The sequence below is a fragment of the Laccaria bicolor genome, genomic scaffold (assembly GCF_000143565.1).
Source record: "Laccaria bicolor S238N-H82 LACBIscaffold_23 genomic scaffold, whole genome shotgun sequence".
Classification (NCBI taxonomy): domain Eukaryota; kingdom Fungi; phylum Basidiomycota; class Agaricomycetes; order Agaricales; family Hydnangiaceae; genus Laccaria; species Laccaria bicolor.
The window spans coordinates 697705-720327 of NW_001889894.1; the positions used below are offsets into that span (position 1 = coordinate 697705).

The 22623-nt window shown below is 48.3% G+C and overlaps 11 protein-coding genes across 11 annotated transcripts; 3 read left to right on the forward strand and 8 right to left on the reverse strand.

Moving 5' to 3' along the window:
• Positions 1-2438: 2438 nt before the first annotated feature.
• On the reverse strand, positions 2439-3063 carry LACBIDRAFT_303353 (uncharacterized protein; the record flags this gene model as incomplete). The annotated part of the gene is made up of 4 exons (XM_001884022.1): positions 2439-2687; positions 2738-2797; positions 2858-2979; positions 3036-3063. The coding sequence occupies 4 exons, from the start codon at positions 3061-3063 to the stop codon at positions 2439-2441; spliced, it is 459 nt and encodes a 152-aa protein (XP_001884057.1).
• Positions 3064-3117: 54 nt separating this feature from the next.
• Positions 3118-3324, reverse strand: LACBIDRAFT_303354 (uncharacterized protein; the record flags this gene model as incomplete). The annotated part of the gene is made up of 1 exon (XM_001884023.1): positions 3118-3324. One exon carries the CDS (start codon positions 3322-3324, stop codon positions 3118-3120), a length of 207 nt encoding a protein of 68 aa, XP_001884058.1.
• Positions 3325-3524: 200 nt separating this feature from the next.
• On the reverse strand, positions 3525-4066 carry LACBIDRAFT_303355 (uncharacterized protein; the record flags this gene model as incomplete). Its single annotated transcript, XM_001884024.1, has 2 exons — positions 3525-3658; positions 3715-4066. 2 exons carry the CDS (start codon positions 4064-4066, stop codon positions 3525-3527), a joined length of 486 nt encoding a protein of 161 aa, XP_001884059.1.
• Positions 4067-4533: 467 nt separating this feature from the next.
• Positions 4534-4911, reverse strand: LACBIDRAFT_303356 (uncharacterized protein; the record flags this gene model as incomplete). Its single annotated transcript, XM_001884025.1, has 2 exons — positions 4534-4638; positions 4690-4911. The coding sequence occupies 2 exons, from the start codon at positions 4909-4911 to the stop codon at positions 4534-4536; spliced, it is 327 nt and encodes a 108-aa protein (XP_001884060.1).
• Positions 4912-5216: 305 nt separating this feature from the next.
• On the reverse strand, positions 5217-8735 carry LACBIDRAFT_329833 (uncharacterized protein; the record flags this gene model as incomplete). Its single annotated transcript, XM_001884026.1, has 13 exons — positions 5217-5269; positions 5310-5312; positions 5527-5540; positions 5642-5704; positions 5859-5911; positions 6577-6638; positions 6811-6957; positions 7186-7268; positions 7304-7353; positions 7380-7701; positions 7729-8176; positions 8324-8573; positions 8640-8735. The coding sequence occupies 13 exons, from the start codon at positions 8733-8735 to the stop codon at positions 5217-5219; spliced, it is 1644 nt and encodes a 547-aa protein (XP_001884061.1).
• A 1042-nt stretch (positions 8736-9777) lies between these two features.
• Positions 9778-10467, forward strand: HFO16201 (histone H4). The gene is made up of 4 exons (XM_001883909.1): positions 9778-9907; positions 9963-10020; positions 10082-10232; positions 10286-10467. Exons 1-4 carry the CDS (start codon positions 9881-9883, stop codon positions 10359-10361), a joined length of 312 nt encoding a protein of 103 aa, XP_001883944.1. The 5' UTR covers positions 9778-9880; the 3' UTR covers positions 10362-10467.
• A 3367-nt stretch (positions 10468-13834) lies between these two features.
• Positions 13835-14047, reverse strand: LACBIDRAFT_303362 (uncharacterized protein; the record flags this gene model as incomplete). The annotated part of the gene is made up of 2 exons (XM_001884027.1): positions 13835-13968; positions 14023-14047. 2 exons carry the CDS (start codon positions 14045-14047, stop codon positions 13835-13837), a joined length of 159 nt encoding a protein of 52 aa, XP_001884062.1.
• Positions 14048-16167: 2120 nt separating this feature from the next.
• On the reverse strand, positions 16168-16424 carry LACBIDRAFT_303363 (uncharacterized protein; the record flags this gene model as incomplete). Its single annotated transcript, XM_001884028.1, has 3 exons — positions 16168-16245; positions 16301-16329; positions 16382-16424. The coding sequence occupies 3 exons, from the start codon at positions 16422-16424 to the stop codon at positions 16168-16170; spliced, it is 150 nt and encodes a 49-aa protein (XP_001884063.1).
• A 934-nt stretch (positions 16425-17358) lies between these two features.
• On the forward strand, positions 17359-18446 carry LACBIDRAFT_329836 (uncharacterized protein; the record flags this gene model as incomplete). The annotated part of the gene is made up of 8 exons (XM_001883910.1): positions 17359-17377; positions 17692-17772; positions 17818-17829; positions 17881-17942; positions 17999-18017; positions 18078-18220; positions 18369-18377; positions 18417-18446. The coding sequence occupies 8 exons, from the start codon at positions 17359-17361 to the stop codon at positions 18444-18446; spliced, it is 375 nt and encodes a 124-aa protein (XP_001883945.1).
• Positions 18447-18641: 195 nt separating this feature from the next.
• Positions 18642-19090, reverse strand: LACBIDRAFT_303366 (uncharacterized protein; the record flags this gene model as incomplete). Its single annotated transcript, XM_001884029.1, has 3 exons — positions 18642-18718; positions 18769-18832; positions 18944-19090. 3 exons carry the CDS (start codon positions 19088-19090, stop codon positions 18642-18644), a joined length of 288 nt encoding a protein of 95 aa, XP_001884064.1.
• Positions 19091-20122: 1032 nt separating this feature from the next.
• LACBIDRAFT_303367 (uncharacterized protein) lies at positions 20123-20663 on the forward strand (the record flags this gene model as incomplete). Its single annotated transcript, XM_001883911.1, has 5 exons — positions 20123-20126; positions 20182-20192; positions 20240-20256; positions 20309-20451; positions 20500-20663. 5 exons carry the CDS (start codon positions 20123-20125, stop codon positions 20661-20663), a joined length of 339 nt encoding a protein of 112 aa, XP_001883946.1.
• Positions 20664-22623: the final 1960 nt, after the last annotated feature.

The window sequence follows — 22623 nt, forward strand, 5'->3', positions numbered from 1 at the left end:
ATTATCGGTTGAAGTAGAAAGCAAACAAAAGTAGATTTCGCAAGTTTTTTTCTAGTGCAGGAAATCTATCTATCAACCTCTCTGAAAAACAAGCGTCGTCAGCTCGAACTCTATGAGATGGGGAAGGTTGAACGTACCCAAACACCAGATCCTACAAGGAAAGGAACGTTCTTCAGTCAAACCAGCTTCGAAAAGAGACAGGAGAGATGACTAACCATGGTACCAATGATAGCAACAGCATCCGAGAGCATGTGCTAGAAAGAAGAAGGCATTAGCTTCCAAAGGGCAGAGAGAGTAGAAGGAAGAAATGGCTGACATCTGTGATTATGTCAGCATGTAGTGGAAGAGGAGCAGGGGAAACACATACGTCTCATCATGAAATCTGAACCAGCAAGATGAGCGAACCCAGGGGCGCGTATACTACACCTGTATGGGTGGTTGGAGCCATCGCTGGATTGGGTTAACACGTCAACTGATGGAAGAAACGGGTAGAGGGAAAGGGTCACTCACGAAACGAGGTAGACGCCCATCTCCCCCTTGGGGGCCTCGATAGTGCTGTAAGTCTCGCCTGGGGGTACAGAGTACCCTTCACTGAAGATCTAGAACGAATATAAATCATCAACGGTTCTTATGAAACGAAGACGGCAACTTTACTTTGAAATGATGGATGAGCGACTCCATGCTCTCTTTCATCATAGCACGGGGTGGAGGCACAAGCTTGTGGTCGTCGACCTTCACAGCACCAGGGGTAATCTTGTTGAGCGCCTGGCTAATGATCCGCAAGCTCTCTCGCATCTCCTGGACACGGCACAAGTAGCGGTCATAGCAGTCACCGTTCTTGCCTACAGGAATGTCGAACTCAACCTGTCGAATCTCTTTGAGCCTTCTCCCTTTGGCAGAAGCAAAAAAACAAGCCACATACCTCATCGTACTTGTCGTACGGAGCCACCTTCCTCAAATCCCACGCAACCCCACTACCACGCAGCATAACCCCACTGAAACTATGATCCAATGCCTGCTTGGCAGTGACAGGTCCAATCCCAATCGTCCGCTCTTTCCAAATACGGTTGCCCGTGACGACCTCCTCAATCTCGTCAACCCTACTGCTGAATTGGGTTCCCCATTTGAAGATGTCGTCAAGGAGCCCGTGGGGGAGGTCGAAGGCTACATCTCACGGACGGACGTAGGCGGCGTGCAAACGCGCGCCGGAAACGCGTTCGTAGAATTCCATGAGCTTTTCGCGCTCTTCGAAGCCCCAGAGGAAGGGGTAAGACCACCGACGTCCATGACGTGTGTGAGGATGGCCATGAGATCTTTTAGGTGGGGTAAGATTGATTTAAGACGAGGCGAACACAGGTTATGGCTTACGGTTAAGAATTCGTGTTATTTCCCCAAAAAGAACTCGGATCCATTGGGCACAGGCAGGCACCTCGATGTTCAGAAGCTTTTCTACCGCTAGCGAGTAGCAGAGCTCGTTCGTCACTGTTGTGGGTACAGGTAAGTTGGTGAAAGAAGAGAAGAGGTGATAGCATACTCATTGAAACGTAGTCGAGACGGTCAAAGTAGGGTAGGGCTTGGATGTACGTCTTGTATTCAATAAGTTTCTCTGTACCGCGATGAAGCAGACCGATGTGCTGGAAATGAAGTAAGCCTGGGGGTTCCGAACTAAAGGGTTGCACGTACTGGGTCCGCTCGCAGAATCTCTTCTCCATTGAGTTCCAGAATCATACGCAGCACACCGTGGGCAGCTGGATGCTGAGGACTATCCGCGACGTTTAGTCCTCAACGTCCTTTTTGCAGAATGGATGGCTTACCCGAAGTTAACTACAGCAAACATCAGCAACAATATGAGCAACAAACCCATTACTTACCTGTGAAATGCCTCATTTTCGCATCCTCTTTACTTCCTGGCGTTGGCAAGATTTCCGAAGCGTCCAAATGCTGCAAATCCTCCACGGTATGATAGTCGAAAGCAGTTTTTGCCCCCTCCTCAAGAGACGGTTCAGCAGCCCGCCGAGCAACGGGGGTTGCACATATATTCCTGCGTAAAAGCCGCGACGCAGGCGTCGTCCTCGTCGTTGTTCGCGCCAACGAGCGCAGTAGCACGGAAGACATTGGTCGCTGTTCAAGGCAACGTCAACGATGTCGATTCCTCGTCGGAGTTGGGCGGGAAGGTGTGACAGGCGTGACAACAACTGGTGTCCCTGCCTAAACGTGTCGACGCCCAGTGGCAATTCAAAGTAATGTTGTCAAGAACATGCTACAAGGCGAACCTCGTCATTCTAGGCCTGATTACCATCGCTATAGCTGACGTCGACAAACCGTGCACAATTCACGATGACGGGAAATTCTATGACTTGAATACTTTGAAGGCGAGGTACGCAGGCGGAGTCATGTCTCGTAGTTTTCGTATTCATCGAGGTTCTGTCTAGCAAAGATTATGAGGTCAAGTGGCCGGGGGGAAGAACGTTCGCAATAAATGTCTGCCAGGCTGTAAAGACAGAAACGTTTGGTTTAGTCGTGAATTGAAGAAGATTATTCTGCATTACAACCCTTAAGCCCATCCGAGGTGTGGGGATCGCATCATATGGCAGAATAAATGGGATGGGTCGTGTACCTTCATGAAGGAAAAGGTCACAGATGCGGTTGAGGTAGGGTAAAAGGGTCCGACGAAAAGAGAAGAAAGCCTGTTGGACGATCAATAGAGAGGAAGGGTGTCAAAGAAGCGTTTACCTACCAAGGTGCACACACATATCGACGTTGATGTTGGGTTTATACCCATATCAACGAGAATCTTCTTCCCATTAGCAGGATCGTTAATTTCTGATGCTCAACTGAACAAAGTTGAACAACAAACATCTATTCGAAAGTATGGCCTTAGCCTGGTGCGTATCCATGACGGTGTCACGGAGATGAAGATCCAAAATGCATCTTCCTCTGAAGCCAAGGGTAAAGGCTGCCCAACGATGAGCGTTAATCCTGGCGAGATAAGCGTTAGCCTGATGACGTAGAGAGGACAGGAAGTGGGAACATGCCTCTCGAATACTGAATGCCAGGGACCATGTTGATATACGTCTGGAACAAATTCAACACCGGCCCCTGCAAATGGGGTTGGTCCTAGAAGAACCGCGATCCCATATCTTTCTCAATCTCCCCAGAAGCAGGGACACCTCCCCTCGAACACGTAAGGTGTACCCAAACAAGGTAACACACGGAAGACGGAACAGCTTCTCGCAACACCTTCTTGCTCTGATATGCCTGCGCCGGAGGCCACGTGGATATCAGCGCCATCCATTTAGATTCCCGTTGACGATGAGCGTCCATGGAGGATTCAGCGTCACCTGCTGGACTCGGTGTTATCGCGGAAATGTTGGTGAGGGACGGCGACGATCAGGGCCCGTCTACAGTAGGGGACCGATGCACGGGCGCATCACCTCCAAACCAACAGAGACAGCAGGAATATCAGCACGCAAGAATCCATCTTGGCGTAAATCCAAGGAATGAGTCTCGCGGACTAGAAGATTCTAGTCTTCACTCGCCCTTGCAGCCTGTGACTGCGCAAAATGAGGCTGCGCAAGTTCGAACACCGTATCCTGCACCTGCAACATCTCCTGCTCTGCTGCATGGTCGATGGAAAGAGCCCAAGCTATCCTGGCGACTACGGTTCTTGCGAGGGGTTAGGAAGGGAAAGTTTTGTTAGCAAAGATGGCTGACGGCCAAGGCTTCCAGAGGGAAAGGAGGTAGATTGGAATCGGGAGCTGTGAATCGATGCTGCGTCCGTCATGTCCTGCGTCAATGAAGAAGATGGGGGAGCGGGTGAGGTGCCACCAATTTGAGTAGATTGACTTTGATTCTGGGGTGGAGACTTGAAAAACGAGGGCGCTTGTAGTGGTGGAGAAGGCAATGTTCCTGGTCCCGAAGAAGCTAAAAGCCCAAAAGCCTGGGAGGGCTTCGGAATCAGCCCGCCTCTCTCTTTAACTTTCTTGGGAAAAGGAGGTTGGTTCAATGTCCACCTGGATGTGAGATGTCTCAAGCCCCTGTTCAATGGCACCAGAAGCGTTACCATGAGTCGGGGACGAAGGCGGCAGTGAGGGGAGTGTTGGAGACTGAGCAGATGGTACCATTACGGACTGTGCCAAGGGGCTACTAGGCGACTTCAACGCGACTGCACCAGGACGCAATCCGCCCCCTGTGATGGTGTTCCGCAGCAGGGAGAGTGTGGGAGGGAGTCGGGGATGAAAGGGGGAAGTCTTGGTGGTGGTTTGCCATTAGGTGTTGGGGAGATGTTGAAGAGTTGTTACGCCAAGAGAGGGGGAAGATGTGGATTGCTTGAAACCGGACAGATCATCACGACCAAACCTACAGAGCAAGTTATCGAGTTAGAATCATTCCAGGCCAAAAAACGTTGGATACACATACCTTCGTTGGACAGGGGGGCACGACTTCTAGGTTCTTAGTTTTAGTTTCAGAGTTGAATCCCGAGAAACTCCTCAATCGTGGGCTTGACCCAGGTCCTTTGGGGAAGAAAATAGGTCATGGAATGACGCCTCCAGCAGCCTTTGTTCTGTAGCTAACACGGCACCACCAGCCCCTCAGATGAGGACTCAGGAGGAAGATTCTTTGTAGAGTACGTGCATCCTAAACAAAATGTTGGTCACAGTCTGTCAATCATGGTAGGGTGCAACCTACCATTAAAGTGCTGAAACATGAGGATACCTGAGCTCCAGGGCTTGTCCTAGGATTGGGCAATAATATAACGTAGTTTACGACGAGGCAGAACATACTTCTGATGTTGCTCTTGCCCAAAGCTGTATGAGCTCCATCTTTCAAACACAATCGTCGTGAGGCCTTCGAAGACCGGAATCTGGAGAGCGGTTGCGTCAAGCTGTACCAGGCATCCCCGAGCTCCATCTTCTACGAACTCACAACGTCCGGAAGGTCAATATTTGTCTTTGTTGTACTTGAAGCTGTGTTCTGGAACACCGCCACTCCGAGTCCATCACTCAGTACTCACCAATCGCGACAAAACTCCGTGAAACATGGCTTTCGATCTAAAATACAGCACGCTATTTCTATCACCCGAGAAATTCGGATACGATTCGGAAAGCAAGCACAAACTTTACGAGGTCAACCTGCCAATCGTGTTAAATTACAATCACTGTACTCAAATTTTGCACCATCCAGACTATCTGCAAAGCTTTCGACACATCCCCCACTCAAAATGGGGCCGGGCACAACTTTTTCTTAAGGGTGAAACAGGATAATAAATCTGTGAGATAATCAAGTGAGATGGAGTACTCATAACTTACTACCTTTTGGCATCATCAAGGAGAAGGATCCATGGTATGAACATGCTGAATGCCCAGTAATTTTTTCCTCATGTAGAAATCCATATATTTAACACACACTCCTTCAAATTGTGCTAATAGATTTGCCAAATGGAAGAAAATGCCACTCAGCTTCTGTCATGTGGGTGCAAAAAGGTCATTTATTCCTTGGTAAGATTCTTCAGCCACTTCCACACACTATGTATCCTAATGCTAAAATTTTTGAAACAAGAAATGCATTAATTCTTGGGCCGAGGAAAATGACAACAATCTAACATGTGTGTCTTTCTATAGCTACAAACTATAGGTCTCACAAGTCATCGTTAGGTCCACTTTGCCGAGCTTCGGTTTTTTCGATCCACAAATCTTGGATTCTTCTGAACAAGGAAGATCGAAATGTCAGGTGGCAGTTGAAAAAGAAAAGTGCATCAAGGAAAAAACACCAGAAGACCTATGAGAAGCGGAGGTTGAAGCGGGAACTTCAACAAAACACCGCTGGACCATCAAATCATAACCGATTGGAAAACTCACAAGCTGGTGACGATAGCTTCAAAGAATGGCTTCAAAGTATCAAGCGGGTCAAGCTAAAATTCTGAGCTGTTCAGAAATGTAGTGTTTAAACTCTTGAATTAACTTGAGATTTGATATGCATTCTGGAAAGTGACATCCACAATTTGTCCATGATGAACATCTGCTGCATCATTTGATTCTGCCACACATGAGGTTTTATTTCCAAAGTTGAAAAACATCTTTCCATAGCATGTTGGTACTCATCTTCAACTTTCGTAGTACAACTTTCATTCACTTATTTAGTCACTTTGGATCTCAAGTATGACATAAACAGAAAAGAGAATAGCACTGATGTTCAGTATCTAATACACGATCATGTACATGATGTACAGCAGACGAGTACTGGATAAAGCCCTAGCTAGAGACTACTTTGGAGACTTCTCGCCTACATCCATCCAGTCACCGCTACTCGATTTCAAATTTGCCTGCAACCGCTATCTATGGGGTTCGTTTGCTGGTCTGGAGGAGCAATGAGATTGCACATTAGCATGCACAAGAATGAGGGTGACATGGCACACACCAATGCCCCATCCTCCTAGTCTCCCATAGGCTACTCCTATGATGATGTTGATGACAGTCAATCTCCCTCATGAAAGGCTAGATCGGTGGCGAGAACTATATCAGAAGAGAAGTCAAATCAATAACCCATCCGCCCTGAGGGAGAAAGGTGAAAACTTACACAGTGCATGGGTCTTACAGCTCCATTTCCCTCATTGTGTGTTTCACGAGAGTTGCCAGTGACTGCTTGCTAAAGTATGAAGCAACCTGCAAGGATGAGTGTTATATTAAGGCCAATACAGAGAGTAATGAGAGAGGTTCATACTGTCGTTGAGGCAAGATCTGTTGAACTGTCCTACTTTAGAAAGACTGCAATTTCAAGGAGAGTTGAATGGAACGACCAACGAACACTTACCAGATGTATTGTCATGAGTAGCTAAGGTGCGGTTTGGATGGGTTGCCGATGATGTGAAGGCGAGACCTAAATTTGTGGACAAGTGGAGGGGAAGATAGGTGGATGACTGTGAGGGTAAGACAGGTGGAGAAGAGGGTGAGTGGCGACCTACCAATACAATCGGTATCAGCAAAGGGGGGGAGTCAAGGGGGAGCTGGTGGGGAAGGGAGAAAGCAAGGCAAATTTTATCTTCTGAGTCTTCACAAGCCCGCCGGTTCAAGTCCACTGAAATAGGCTGAAATCGGGTCTTACCGATTTGAGCAGATGTTCAGACTATATAGAAGATGAGCCAAATCTGCTGACTTGTGTTGTGTTACAAACATTGCTAAAACTTACCTGCTGAGATCGGGCGAGTTATGATGAAATCTGACCATGGTTTAGGGCTCTTCTGCATCTCCACAGGCGGCACCTTCCCATCCCTAGTGCCCACAGTAATGTACATCCGTTCCCTCACAACAACCCCGAAACGAACAGCGCACCCTCCTGCCGTTCGCCGCCCACCTTCTTCAACACCTACATCATTCACAGACACAGCCATCACCCTCCCATCCCAAACCATGCTCTCCCTGAGCCTGCCTTGAGCAAAGATGGAGAGCTGGATGCTTGGAACCCCGCACACCGATCCCACAACTCCTCAACGCGGGCAGCTCAGTCCTATGCACGATAATGAGGTGCGGCCTCTTCATCAACCTCCCAGACTTCTTCAGCTGATCACAAAACTTTTCCCCCTCCGTCCCCGCAAGCTGCACATCGAACAAATCCACAAAAGGCAGGAGCCCATGATACCTCGCCTCCGCCTTCTTCTTGGGTTTGTCGGGCTTCTTTAACGAGGGCTTGTACCCCTTCACCACTCTATCCCCTCCCTGACTTTCACCTCACCCAGATAAGAGATCCCCAAGATCCTCGCTACACCCATCGACAGCCCTCTCCAACGCCTCTTCGAGCGAATCCTCCAGCTCCATCTGAATGCACTCGTTCACCTCGATCGGAGCAAGTTCTTCCATCGGGTTGATGAACATACACACAAACTCTTTGTGTGCTTTACAGGCCAAGGGGCTGGTGGAAAAGTGCAGAGGGGGAGAGCCAGTGAAGAGCGTAAAGTTGGGGATGTGGTGTTTAGAGGCCCTCCTGCAGGCTCCGAAACGTCCATGGCATCCAGGGCTTGGGCTCGGTGTGCTGCGAGGCCGAGGACGCAGTTCCATCGTGAGGAGAATGTGTTGGTAGGGTATAGTAAGGGAGATGTCTCCGTAGGTGGGTGAGGTGGGATTTTCGGAGCGTTGGGAGGGATTTGCGGACGGTCGCCATTGGCGAAGGTGAGGGTGCTGGGCTATCCATTAGGGTAGGGGGAGTGAGAAGAGTTTTTGGCAGGTGACTTGACCGATAGATGGGAGGTTCAGAGGTGGGCCTCCTCGTGCGAATGTCGGCCCTATGCTCTGTCAGTACGTTTCTCAGGTTTTGAGAGTAAAATGCGTACCAACTGCAAGACCTGCCAACAGGTCCACCTCCTCAAGCACATCAAGCAATTTCTCCTCTGACTCTGGTAGCGCTTCTCCAGTAGGCGTGGTAGGAGATTCCAGGGGCTGGAGACCCAGGGTGGCTAGATACTTTGCGAGAGGTTGCTTGTCATTGATGATCCTCGAAGTGTTGCAGACACAGTGAAGCAAAGCGATGGATTTGAGAAGTTGAGGCAGAGGAAAGCTGGGGTGATAATACATTAGAACGATCTAAAGGCACGAAAGAGGAGCAGATCTCTACAAACGGTCAACGAAAGCCGGTAAACGGCAACACACCTCTTCAGACGAAGGAAGGGAGAATGCCTCAGGAGAGTTTTCTGCTGTATTCCCGCATATGTTGGCCAGTAAGAGAGTCCCCTCGGATGATACCATACTTTCGATCTTGTTCCCCTGTTGAGGAGGACGAAGACTAGATGTATGAGGTCACGGCGCAGAGAATCGAAATGTGGGCGCTTGATGTGAGGCATAAGAAGTGATCTAGTTGGATTGTGCCAGATCTCGTCCAAAGTTCGAACAGGGGAGTCCTCAATTCTTCCAGATGACCTTGCCCTTTTTCCTTGCCTTTTTCAGAGGACACTCTTGAACAGCAGCTGTGTTTTCCCATTTTCAAATTTGTCATGTGCGGCCATAACGTTGAACACTGCATTTCCTCTCTACAAGTCGCAACCGTACATTTCGAAATCTTTGCTAACTTCACTAGGCTCTCTGAACACCAACTTCAATCGCATTCGGTCGCTTGTAGCCTCACGCGCCACACATTTACGACTTAAAGGCTACACGGGCTATATGGACACGAGAAATGACCACCAAGGTCTGTTTTATTGCCCGCTTTATCTATCGTTGACTGGGTTGCAGATCAAGAGGATGGCCAAGATGCCTCGGCGCGACACGCTTTCACCAACTCTCGCCCCAGCTCCCTTCCGTACTCGGGTGTTGAGGCCTGGTCCCTGCCGTTTTGTTTGACAGACAATGGCACCTCCAGCGTCCAAGAACCCCTCCTCTCTTCGACATTAACGAGCGTACATGAACTCTGCACACGCTTCCTCCCAAGAACCGCCTTGCGTCTCCATATGTGACAAGACCGCCACCCCACCACGTAGAAGATACAGATGACAGCAGCCAGGACCCATCGCACATAACCCTGCCCCCGTCGTCAACTGCTCTTTGTTGCGTGCGATGTGCAGCAACATTTCATCCTGTGGGGAAAGGAAGCGAGGCGTTCGTTCTACTGAGGTGTGGGCACGGCTTTGACAGGTGCAGCCTTGAGGCGATAGCAAGACCACCACCACAAGATCGATCTGTGGTAAGTACAGATCTCATCACCCTCTCATTCTTGTACTAACATTTGGCCTTTTAGGTGCAGCAACAAGGGTGTGCTACACTGAGCCTCATAGATACAGGTTCTCTCTTCCTTACCACCATCATCTCCACCGACCTTCAGCGCCAGTTCTCGTCACTACCACTAACACCAACCTTCACACCCCCAACAACACTTTAACACGCACGCACGTCGCAACATGTCTGGACGCGGAAAAGGTGGCAAGGTGAGCTCAAAATGCAAGGTAGATGGTATTCAGCTATTGACGCATTCTTTCCCAGGGTCTCGGCAAAGGTGGTGCTAAACGTCACCGTAAGACTCTTCGCTACAACATCCAAGGTGCGTCGATGCCACCATTGTCCTTTCATACAACCCAATTTACACCCTGTATACTACCCAGGTATCACGAAACCCGCTATCCGTCGTCTCACTCGCCGTGGCGGTGTAAAGCGTATCTCTGGTCTCATCTACGAAGAAACCCGTGGTGTCCTCAAGATCTTCCTTGAGAACGTTATCCGGGAATCCGTCACCTACACTGAGCACGCTAACCGGTACGCGGCCTTCTTATCCTCCTGTCTTTCCCCGCTGACCTGGTATACTGCAGGAAAACTGTCACGGCTCTCGACGTCGTCTACGCCCTCAGGCGTTCTGGTCGTACCCTCTACGGATTTGGTGCTTAGACTCGTGTAATATGATTGCTTCACTATACACTGCCCACTTTATGATTCTGTTCTCGACATGTACTACCATTTGAATGCCTATTACAATCTATGTTCTGATACTCCCACCAAGCATAGAGAGTGGAAGACAATTGGAGGCGATAGTGGGGCAGCAAGGATCAAGCCCACTCCATAACACAGTTTGACAGTGGTGTTGCCCTGGCCCCGGCTGCCGACGGCGATATACAATGTATGTATGCAGCAACTTTCAACTCTTCATCCGGTGCATCAGACTTATTAATGCCAATTTGGAGGCCTTGATAGTTTCTTCTGTTGACTTTTTTCAGTTGCCTGTTGGAGAAGATCATGTTGGGTTGGTGGTGCGGTGAATGTGAAGAAAAGCGTACCTAAGGAAGTACCAGAAGCGCGGCTTGGCAACGACCTCGTTGGGCGCAAAGATGCGCATGTGAGGGTAGGGTCTGCCTCGGTAGGCAAGTGGCGTCCGACGACCTGGTATTCTTGAAGACCCATTCTAACGAAATGGTTAGGATTCACTTTTACAGGACCCCGCCAAAATGTTCCAACGCCAATTCACCCGATAGAATCCATTGTTTCGACGATAAACAGCAGAATCCCAAACCCAATGGCGCGGAAACACAATATACGAGCGTAGAGGCACTCACGTTGAGAATTGGCGTGTTCTTGAGGGGGTTGGACGACGTCGAGTGTAATCCATCTACACAGCCACCGCTCCGACACGAGAAATCGACCGGATGCCAAACGATCAACCTGATTGAAATTCCGGAGAAAGCAACGAATGGAGCTTGCCTAGTATTACATGCATGGACAGTGACACAGTTCTGATCTAACAACAGTACAAGATGGCGGCACAGCGTCTCCAAATGAATTGAAATTAGCCTATGGCCATATCCAATATCTGTCGGCGAGCCATTCTGAGGTTTCATTGAGAAAATCACGCCTTTGATCACTTGAGCGATAAGCCTATGCTGGGCCTCGACGGCAATCCTCGTGCTAACATAGCAGTCAGCATAGAATAAACCGGAAAGGCAGCGCACAAACCTGTCCTTGACGCTTTTTGCCAGTTTGTTGTCATCCTTCTTCTTCTCTTCCTTCTCTTACCGCTGCAGACAGATGGTAAGACGATGATTGATACTAGGCTCAGTTTGGCTTACCTTTTGTTTACCAGTTCCGGTGTCCTTCTCCATGAGAGTGGGTACATGGGCCCGTGTAGAGTTGACAGAGGACTGTGCCTTCGCAAGCTTCTGGTGTAGATCAGAAAGCTGTTGACACAGAATACACCTTATTCTATTGGGAGTCAGCATTCTTCTCCGAAGGTTATATAGAGGATAGCAGCCAACGCTCACCAAAATCAGCGGGCTCTGGCTCAACATGTTCACTCAGTGATTGTTCCACAACAACGCCAACAATTCGTTATCTAAACTCAACTTAAAAATCTCCACGTTAACCTGATAGTACTGATTCGCATGGACACCGAAATCTTCAATCTTGCTCAGCAGGATTGACTGATCTTCCGATGCGGATGCATATATTGGAGCGTAGTTTTCGGGGTACGTCCGGAATGCGCCAATATCGACCTTTCCCGCATAAATGGTGCGATTTGGACCAATCTGCACAAAATGAGGTGAAAGATAGTGCTGTAACAAAAAACAGACGCACGACGACCGCCAAGAATGGATTCTGGAACTTCTGGTTGTTCATCTGGGTTTTCACATCGATACCGGAAAGCCAAGATATCCACGATGGGAGTGGTAATACCACCCGATAGCGTTTTCCAATCTCCCTGCCTGAGATATGAAAGGATGAGAAGGGGTGCGGATTATTCGAAGGCGAAGGATAGATTAGAGGGAAGAGGGATGGACACACCTTCTCACTGCCTTGGATAAACTTCACCATGTATTCGTTGGCCTCATTAGCCGCATTGGCATGAGTCTCAGTTCCCTGTACGGGCAGAGCGAGTAGTGGAAGAGGATTCGCAACGGTCCGTCTTTACCTGCTTCTGACGGAAATGAAGCCTGAACGTTCTGGGGGGAACGAAACATCGGGGGATCGCTGCAACAACATCAACATGTAGTATTTCACGATAGAAGTAAATGTCATACTCATATCTCGCCCGATAACTCTCACTCGATGTTCAGGAGGCTACCGAAATACACCACCACGAGCAGGGATATAGGGCGGAAAACACCGACGTTTGTGCAGTTCTCGTGTGCCGTAAGCCATACAGGGAAGTTTGGAGATACAACGTCGTAGTGGGCTTAACACGATGCAAGCCATAGAATCGACTGAGGAGTGTGTGCGGATTCTCCTTGACGTGATCGAAGTACTGCGGAACAAGAACTTGTGCTCTGAGTATCGAATCGTCTTGATGATGAAGCAGTAGCCACGAGAAAGGTGAAAGAAGGAGCCTGATTTGCCTGGGGAGCCAAGTTCAGAGAGGATGTATTTGGCTGCGAGGGAAAGGAGGTAGTCTGTGGGGTCGAAATGAAAGATGTCCTCGGTGCGGAAAACCCCGGGCGCGCGTAAACCTTGAACTTGAAATCGTACTTGGTGGATGGAGTCAGTTCGTTTCCAACAATACCGAACGAGAACTTGTGATGGGCAGTAGAGTCTTCTCTCGTTAGTGGTCATTTTATGTTAGCTTGACATTGAGAAACCTGAGTGGGTTCAGCGTGTATTGATAAGGAGATGGAACAAAGAAGCTCACCTCGATACGAATGCACGTCAACATGTTGTACATCAGGACATAGTTCACATGGTCCTCCCCAATGAGGTTGCCCACGAGCGGCGTATCCTGCTCCGACTTGTGTCGCGTTTCAAATCGCGTAAGAGCGCCTCTGCCTCTTGCTACTACTTTGCCCTCTTCGGTATCCCCCTTCGAATCTGCTACGCAGCGATTTCGATGTCCGACACCAGCTCTATCCCAGCCTCACCAATATACGACGTATCATCATCATGCGAAGACCCAAATTGCCTCGTACGTGTCTGGCCACGCTTGAAACTGGTAGCAATGGAACCTGAACCTGTTGTATTCCTTCTCGTTGGGCGGAGGGGCATGACAGCGATGGGAGGCTGAAGATACGGATCTGCAGAGGCTTATGCTCACTTTGAGGATTCGGTGGTAGGCGGAGAGACGTAACGACGGGTTGGAAAACCTTTCGTGTCGATTGAAAGCCGCTGGAGGGTGTCGAAGGTGGAAGACCCGGACGTGAGTCATGATTCTCGACGTTCTCGGGTGGTGGAGAACTCGCGAATGACGGAATCTGAATGCGACGCGTCTACTAGACGGCTGGGGGGCTTTAGTTCATCTCTTTCAATGCTGGCAGACCTATCGACTTCCACCAATCGCTATCCTAGCATGACGTGGTCCTCCCTCGTTTCTTGTTGATGTTGCCAGCTAATAGCTATGCGCAATCAGTTTATGAAGATCTGGCAAAGAGATCGACGTACCTGTGTCATTCAATCCCTTCCTCGCGTCGCCACGTCACCGCCTCTCTTCCACCTCTCCAGGGCTCCCCACGGCGTATCGACGTCCACCAAATCCGTTTGGGACATTGTTGATGTTCAGCGAGCCGGCCGCGCGTTGTAGCTTTTGAACTTAAGTAAGTTCTACATTGCTTTGAGTTCTAAGGCGGTTACTTACTTCTTTGAGAATCGTTTACGTGCATTACCAGCTTCCGAAGGTTCTCTGGCTTTGCAACGTCACTAACTGCACCCTAGCCGCCTTCAAGACGAGTCCGTCGTCGAGTTATGACGGGTCTGCCGTCGATTGTCAAAGTAAGTCCGTTGTTATGCGAATATTCATGGCCGTACCTTTGAAACTTAGCCATCCCCTCCAATCGACCTTGCCAAGGTTCAACAGAACGTATCGACGCCCGCCAAACGTGCTGGGGACACTGTTGATCTTCTGCAAATCGGCCACACATTGTAGCTTTCAAATATACGTGAGTTTTACATTGATCTGAGGGCCGAGTGATCACTTACATCTTTCGAAGTCGTCAACACACGTTATCTCCTTGTGAAAGTTTGTCTGCCTTCCTCACGTCACGAACTACGCCCTAAATGGTGAATAGACATCGTATTCCTCTGCGAATATTTGTTCATTCGAAGTGATTGTGCGGAGGAGACTGATGAGGATAATTACGTTGAGAGTCGATTGGGTCTGGGGAAAGAGCGATTATGTGGGCTCCGCGTTGGAGTAGTGATTGGAGAATTTTCAGGCCCAGTGGTGTAAATCTGCTTTGGATGGTGTTCTCAGCGGTCAAGCCGCAGAGCAATGCGAAATGCAGTTGTACTCACAGTTATCAACACCGTTTTGGCATGAAGATCTTGTTCACGGGTTGTTCGTCGGCCTTTGCAGACGTGAGGACAACTACAATCCCAACGACGATGTGGACGATGAGAAAGCTCTTAGAGAATGCGAAGGGAGGGTTTGAACGTACAGGTTTTGTCCATGCTGATGAAGGGGTGAAACTGACGATCAGATTTAGCTGGAGATAACGGAGCGTGACGTGACTCGATCAGCCTCGTTGTATTTCCCCCCGAAAAGGTGACGGACTGATATGTGTTGATCTCTTCGTGTCTCTACAATTTCGATTTCCCGACACACTGGCAGATTAACTGGCGGATTCAGGACTCGGAATCAGTGGGGAAGTCGATCCGTAGCAACACTTAAATTCGACGAACTGAGGCGGCATGCAGGCAATATTTGAGAATCAACCAGAATGCGTGAACGTATCTCCCTACGAAGTTACATGCACCAGATGCAACAAATTGTTCTCGAGCTTGACCGTAGAAGACCCTACTACCACGTCCAGCCGCCAGCACTGGGAAAAACACAGCGTACCTGGGATCTCAAGCCTCCCAGGTATCGAAAAACCCGTAAACTTATCAGATCATAATTGAAGTTTTTCAGGAATCCAAATGAGGCGGACCGTGAAAAGAAGGTTGAATCGCGGACTCATTGTCTGAAACATAGGCTGACCTGTACGTCTTTTGCTGCTTAATTCCCATTACGACTATTTTCAGCAACATTTTGCCTGTACTATCCAGCGCATGGCCAGATGGTCAGTCGTTTACTGTCAAAATCGCCTCCAGGCCAAAACATCGCTTTCCCACAATGGATGTAAAACCTCTGATTGGCCCGATGGTGCAACACCTACTATCCCGGGCCCGAAGACTGTGCATGTGGAACAATGGGAACCGCCCAGAGCAATGTCTCTTCTTCGGCCGCCAGCCTCCAGGTACGTATTCTTTTGGAGGCGATCCAAGAACTTCAATTCGATGTCCAGTTTACACACTCTATCACCACCATATCCGTAACACAGCTTGCTTTTTCGGGGAACCATAGATAGCGACTACTCACATCGTTCTTCGTAATTGCACTTGCTAGAACGTTTAGAGAATGATGCCTCTTCGTTGTTGGAGTCTAAAATGCCAATGACGAGTGTGTACTCAACCTCGAACAAAATGGCTCACTTACATGTTCTCTATCATTGATGAAGTAGCCAAGAAGTACTGGCCAAGGTCAAAATATGTGCACTAGATTAGTTTTGAATGATATGTAGGTAGACACCAGAGAAATCGCCAACTACATTGATCATGACCATCAAATTTCCTCAGAATCCTCCAGAATGACTACGAATCCATATTAGTTGTTTGTTTCTGAGACTGAAGTCTCCGCACTTCATCTAATCAAATCCAAAGATTAGGTTATGAAATTTCAAAAGAAGGTAACTCACCTTGCCAGGACTGGTCTGCCACAACAACATCTCCAGGCACATACACATCATCTTCCTTTCCAAAACGCTTCCAAAACCAGCCAACCGATTCCTGAGACCCCAAGAGGTTTTCGGCAGGTTCCCAACTTTAGTTGCAAGGTTAATGATTTGTAGGTGAGCATTGCGAACTCAAACCCTTACCTGCTTTCGCCTACCTCGTATCCAAGCCACTTCAGCGAGTGATGAGGATGTCAGTATGAGTACAAAGTTAACAGTACCGACTTTGATTAAATACTCCTGCCACACATAGTTTGTAGTTTAGCATGACAGGTCAGTGGAAGTCATGGCTACTATACCCAAACACATTTTGTGGTTCCGTCATCCCTCCTGATTGTAATGAGACGTGCTTTGAGAATGGTTTCTATGGTTGTATTAGCTTTGACAAAGTACGGACAGAAAACGGATAGTATCTATTCACCAACGTGATACAATTCCATCCCACTTCCGACATCGGGAACGGTAACGGGGCCTGTATTTGATCCCTTGTTGCGAGAATTTAGACCTGTAGATTTTCTTGGCATTGCTAGCGCTCTTGGTTTTGATGGTATGAATAATGAAATGTATCCAATCGTCATCACATGTCAACAATATATTATGTCAGTATGAAGAAGATATTGTGACATGTCACACTCTTCACGTGCCTTGCGGGCCGGACTCCCGAGCCACAAGTCTGTTCTTTGACGAGCCCTTTAAAGTTTATACTCAGTGTCTGGATGACTGTTCGCGACGTTGGCCACTGTTTACCTCGACACCTCGCCTTGTCACGGCCACCTGCTACAATTCACGACGTCTTCGCAGCATACGATGATAAACTTGGACTGTGAGTACCATATTAGACCATATTCTCTTTCCCGCAAGTTTTCCACTAACAAAAAGTATAAGATTTCGTTCTGCTACCTACTACAAACCGAAACGACACGCGAAGCGACACGCGAGAAGACGAGAAAGACGATGATAATACTTACACGAAGATGCGCATGTCGTGGGTGAGCTTTTGAAAGGTGGATGAGAGGCGGCGACGCGAGTAAGCGATTGAATGACCAAGGTACGTCGATCCTTGTGCCAAATCGTCATATACTGACTGTGCGTACGTCATTCCAGCCTGCAACATCAAGAAACGAGTCATGGGAGGGCCACGTCGTGCCGATATAGCGAATGCCGGAAGTTGATACCTTGCGTCGGCGCAAGGTGGGACGGTGATGACTCTCAACGAAACGGGTAAGTGCTTCGTGCTTAGGTGCTGAAACACTTGACAAACTTTCTTATTCTTTTCTTTTTTTTTTCTTTTCAAAGTTTTCAACGGCAGCTAAACCATCCAACATAACCCACGCGTGGACAGGGCGTTTAACGGATGGCAGGACCTCGTCTCAAAGCCTGGGGGACTGATGGCGCGGTGGAAGGGTGGAAGATGACATGTGACTGATTTGCGGAAGACGATACGTCGTCTTCGGGTCAGGAGGGATGCAGGACATTGTGGAACGGTTGGAAAAACCTGACAGCACGTCGAGAGGGCGTTTAGCGAATAGCAACAGGTCATCTCGATGCTCGCAAGATTCATGGCGAGGTGAAGGGTTCCGGTGATTTGGTTAGCGTCGCCGGAGACTGTCCTTCAGGTTAGTTGACTCGTTTGGCTTGGTGTGTTTCTGATTCTTGTGTAGGCTGCAGAATAGGTGAGGTTTTTTATGTATATGAGGTTTCGCTTTTGACGATTATTCGGTTAGAACGTAACCTGGGTTTGACGTGCGACCCCACTGATGGACTTGTTTGGCACATTCCATGTATCGTAAGCGCCATCAGGCTCTAGCTCTTGACCATGCTCACTTCTGTCGCTGATCGTAGGAGGGAAATAGGCTTGGAGGTAAGTAGGTAGTCATTGCGACTCAGAATATCATTGAAGTATACTTTTTTTCAAATCCAGCTGTGAAAGCCATCACGGCCGCTCAGCTGTCCATGGCGAGCCACGGGGTGTACAGTGCTCTTGACAAGGCTATCAAAGCGATGCGGCTGACTGCTGCGGATATGAGCGTCAAATATAAGGAGACGAATCTTTCGGGGTTGGTGGTGAGTGGAGAGTGATTGGATGAATGTTTATGCATGCTGATGGTTTGTACAAGATGACTGTGAAGATACCTTTGACTGTGCCTGCCTGCTAAGGACTTTGATGACAGTTAGATAGATCATAGAGCTTTGTTATGAGGACCGATAATAGAGTACTGCAGTACGTTTCTAACTTCCTGGATCTGGACTTGTATGATAGATTGCAATCCCTATTGGTAGACAATATTGACATCTATGATTCCTTTGAAGAAATAACGAAAAGAAGGGTGGAAAATAAGTAAAACTGAAGAAAGTAGATGAAGGTCTCGAACACGGGAGATGATACATAGCTCGATGTGCAGCGTGCAGGCAAAGAATGGGATGTAGGACAATAGGGTATAAATCAGAAAAAAGGTGGGATTAGATGTAGAGAATTATAAAGTATCTAGCTCAGGAAGCCGCGGCACTTGACAGAGCCGCAGAGACAAGGAATCTTGTCTTGCTCAAATGGGAAATGATAATCTGATTGCGTCAATTAGATGAGCAGAGTTGAGAGGACAAAGGAAACGCACCATAAGTAAATTCGTCGCCCAACCCTAAATCCTGTTTTGCGTAGATGACAAATTCTTTCACCCACTGATCGTAATGATCTTATGTAGCGATGCAATTGGGATCCCAAGAATGGTTGATGAGTCAACTGCCAAAGTCTTTGATCAGAAAAAGGAAGATAAGAGAGAGGAAACTAACAGACCGAAGATCCCCTTTCTTTGGCACCACCAAATCCTCATCAATACGGAAGAGGTAACTGCTTCCAATACCCCGGCGCTCATATGTCTTCTCCCGCTTCTCAGCGACCTGCGCCCGAATAACCTCCCCAACGTACTCAATCACCATCTCAATGCTGTATCGTGTGTGTTTCCGGTTCCATAAGTAATAGTTATTGCGTGGATGATGATGAGGGTTATATGGAGACTAAGCTTGAGAAAATGGGAAAATGGGGAATGCGACGTTGGGAGTAAGAAGAAATGGAGTTGAGTGAAGTTGCAAAGTCGGAAACGAAGAATGAGAAATTGGGATACGAAGGATGCGAATTGGAGAAACGAATGCGATGGTAGGAAACGAAGAGTGTGAGGTTAAGGGCGAAGAATGTGAGATTGAGAGAAAGAAGAATGTGAAGTCGAGAAACGAAGAATGTGAAGCTGAGAGAAGGGAGGAAGTGAAAGTCGAGAAACGAAGAATGCGAAGGAAAGTATCTTGAAACTTATCGTCCTGCCAATCCAGTCCATTCAGCCTCAAGTCTTGGAGGCTATCACCACGACGGTGTTGCCGTGTGCAAGAAGAAACCCCCCTGCTTCGAGCTGTATAGCCTGTATTTGAGTAAACGAACTATCCTTCTAATGGGAGAGAGAAACGCACGTCCTTGGCCGAAGACGAAGGCATGAAGTGTCCATGTTTCCCTCTCGACAGCATTTCTTGAGCAGCAAAACAAGGTGATTAGCATATTCATGGCTCGCGGAGCGCCTCGATTTTCTGTTCAAGTTGCATGAATTCGAAGAGGGCCTCGGTCCGAGCTTTGTGGACTGTGGAGTCTTTTGACCAGGAGCACTGTCATGAGATGAATGTCTAGCTGGGGAAGTGGGGCGTAGTGAGGGTTGCGTACCTCTACCTCCCAGCCTGACTTAAGACAACTACCACATACGGATCTCTGATCGTCGCACTTTGTCTTCCTACAATAATGATTCAGCTTTCTTGGAGACGTGAATCAGTCTTAAGCGTACATAATTGTGCACAGCGTGTCTCATCTGAAATATACCCTGCAAAGTCAATGGTGTGTTGAGGCTTCAGAGCGAATGATGTTCTTGAACTTTTCTCCAGACCACCTCCAGACCACCACGCGCCGTCTCCAGGCATCCATATTGCTCTATAATGGGTCAGTAAACATCGTTGTACGTTCAAAAGGGCTAACTGATAGTCATCGGCGATAGGTATCCCCAAGGTTCGTCGCTGTTCGGATGATTTTGGCGATTATTGACAATTCTTCAGTTCTTCCGATACGTCTCGTTTGTTGGTTTAATTCGCCTCGTTCCAACCCTTTCTGATCGTGACTTAGAGAGAGATACCCATTGACCTCGCAGTTGATACAAGAGAACAACATTCCAGAGTTTGGTGGGTGGCGTATGACCTGGAAAGGGCGTATCCAATGACATTACTCTCAGACAATCTTTACCTGGATTTCAACGGAATCATCCACAACTGTGCGTTTCTTTTACTCAGAAGTTGTTTTCCATACTGAAACCTTCTAGGCTCTCGCCCGAATGATGAGGACGCCCATTTCCGACTTACAGAAGAGCAGAACAACACTTCGATATTCACATATGTGGATCGACTCTTTGGCAAGATCAAGCTGAAGAAACTTTTCTTCATGGCGGTGGATGGGGTGGCGCCGAGGGCGAAGATGAATCAGTAACGCAACAGGCATTTCAGAACCGCGAAGGAGGCAAAGGTGGTCCAGGAGAAAGCTGAATTGAAGGGCGAGAAGTTGCCGACGGGGAAGGCGTTTGATAGCAATTGTATCACACCGGGTGAGTTTCTATCCGTCTTTTTGGTGCAGCGCTCCTTTCTGCCACGTCATTCCACTGAGTGATTTTCACCTTTGTATACTCCTTTCAACCCTTTCACTCTGAAGACCGAAACCAACCCATATCTCGCCCTTCATTTTCCACCGGACGCTTAACTTCTTCTTTCTTCTCCATTTTGCACACCCACTTTGCATGTCTTTCGGTCGTCGGCCTTCCCACAACTCTTCTTGCGCACATACGTCCAGAAGAGATCCAGTCATTGACACATGGGTTGAAACTACTTCCGCCCTTTCTTCTATACGTACGCCGAACATTTCTTTCTTCGTCATATATAGCTTGTGCTGACAACGTTCATTAGGGACACCATTTATGGCACGTTTATCCGACCAGCTGCGGCATTTTAGCAACAAGAAGATTTCGGAGGACTCGAATTGGCGCGATGTCGAAGTGGTGCTATCGGGGCATGAGGTCCCCGGAGAGGGCGAGCACAAGATTATGGAGTACATTCGCCTATCGCGCGCGCAGCCTGGTTACAACCCCAACGTTCGACATTGTCTGTACGGCCTTGATGCCGACTTGATCATATTGGGGCTGTTAAGCCATGATCCCCATTTATGTTTGCTTCGCGAGGAGGTCAAGTTTGGCCCAGCGTCGCGGAAAAAAGGGAATACGAGGTACTTGATTCTTTTTACCCCTGTTGGCGGGACAAATGGTCTTTCTTATCACACTAGCTTAGAATCGGTGAACTTTTATCTACTCCATCTCTCGTTGATGAGAGAGTATCTTGACCTCGAATTCCACGAGATTCAACCGATGTTGCCGTTCGACTATAACCTCGAACGGGTGATTGACGATTTTATTCTTCTCGCTGTCTTTGTGGGGAACGATTTTCTCCCTGATCTTCCCGATCTTCGTATACATGAGAATGGGCTCGAGAAGTTGTTTGATGTATACAGGAAAGTATTGCCGGGTTTGGGTGAGTGTCTTCCCGCTCGCTTTTTGCTGCATTTCTAACCGTCGTTGTAGATGGTTATATAAACGAGGGAGGAGTGATCAACACGAAGAGACTGCAAGTCATTTTGGACAAGATGACTCAATGGGAACAGGGGGTGTATGAGAAGGAGTATTCCGATTTGAATTGGTACAAGGGGAAACAAGCAAAACATGTCAAAGAGATAGAAGACGGGCGGAAACGGGAGAAGCTAGGTATGTATGCTCTCAATGGGATAACCTTTTACGCAATGCTGACGTTGGTGACAGTTTTAACTATGGCGCAGAGGGAGATCTTCGATAAGATCAAGGCGTTTGTGATAGAGAACAGGAACGCGCCCTCGCCTTCACACTACCGTGCCGCAAGGCTGACGATGATAAACTCGTTCCCTGCGAGGGAGCGAGTATTCATCACCAAGTTGACGGAGGATCTACACCTGAGTGTGACGTGGGACGAGTTTGATGAGGAGGACAGGAATCTGGTGACGTGTTGGTTTCCGAGAGCGCTGGAAGATGAGCCTGAGACGGGCGAGCAGAAGGAGGATAATGAGTGGGAAGACGAGGATGAGGTTGAAGACGAAGAGAGCAGAGCAGCGATTGATCGTGTGCTTAAGAAGTATGAGAAGGCGCCTGTTGAGGATGTTGATGCCGATGGGACGCGGTATGAACGGTCTTTGAAAGAGAAGATGGACGAGTGGAAGCGGGGTTATTATAAGTTTGGGATCTTTCTGTTGTTCTCAAGTCAAGTTTGAGCTGACAAGACACCAACGCAGGGGAAGCTAGGGATATCTTACGACGACCCGACTGAAATGGGTGATCTGATCTACTGACCTGCAGTGGGCCATGCACTATTACTAC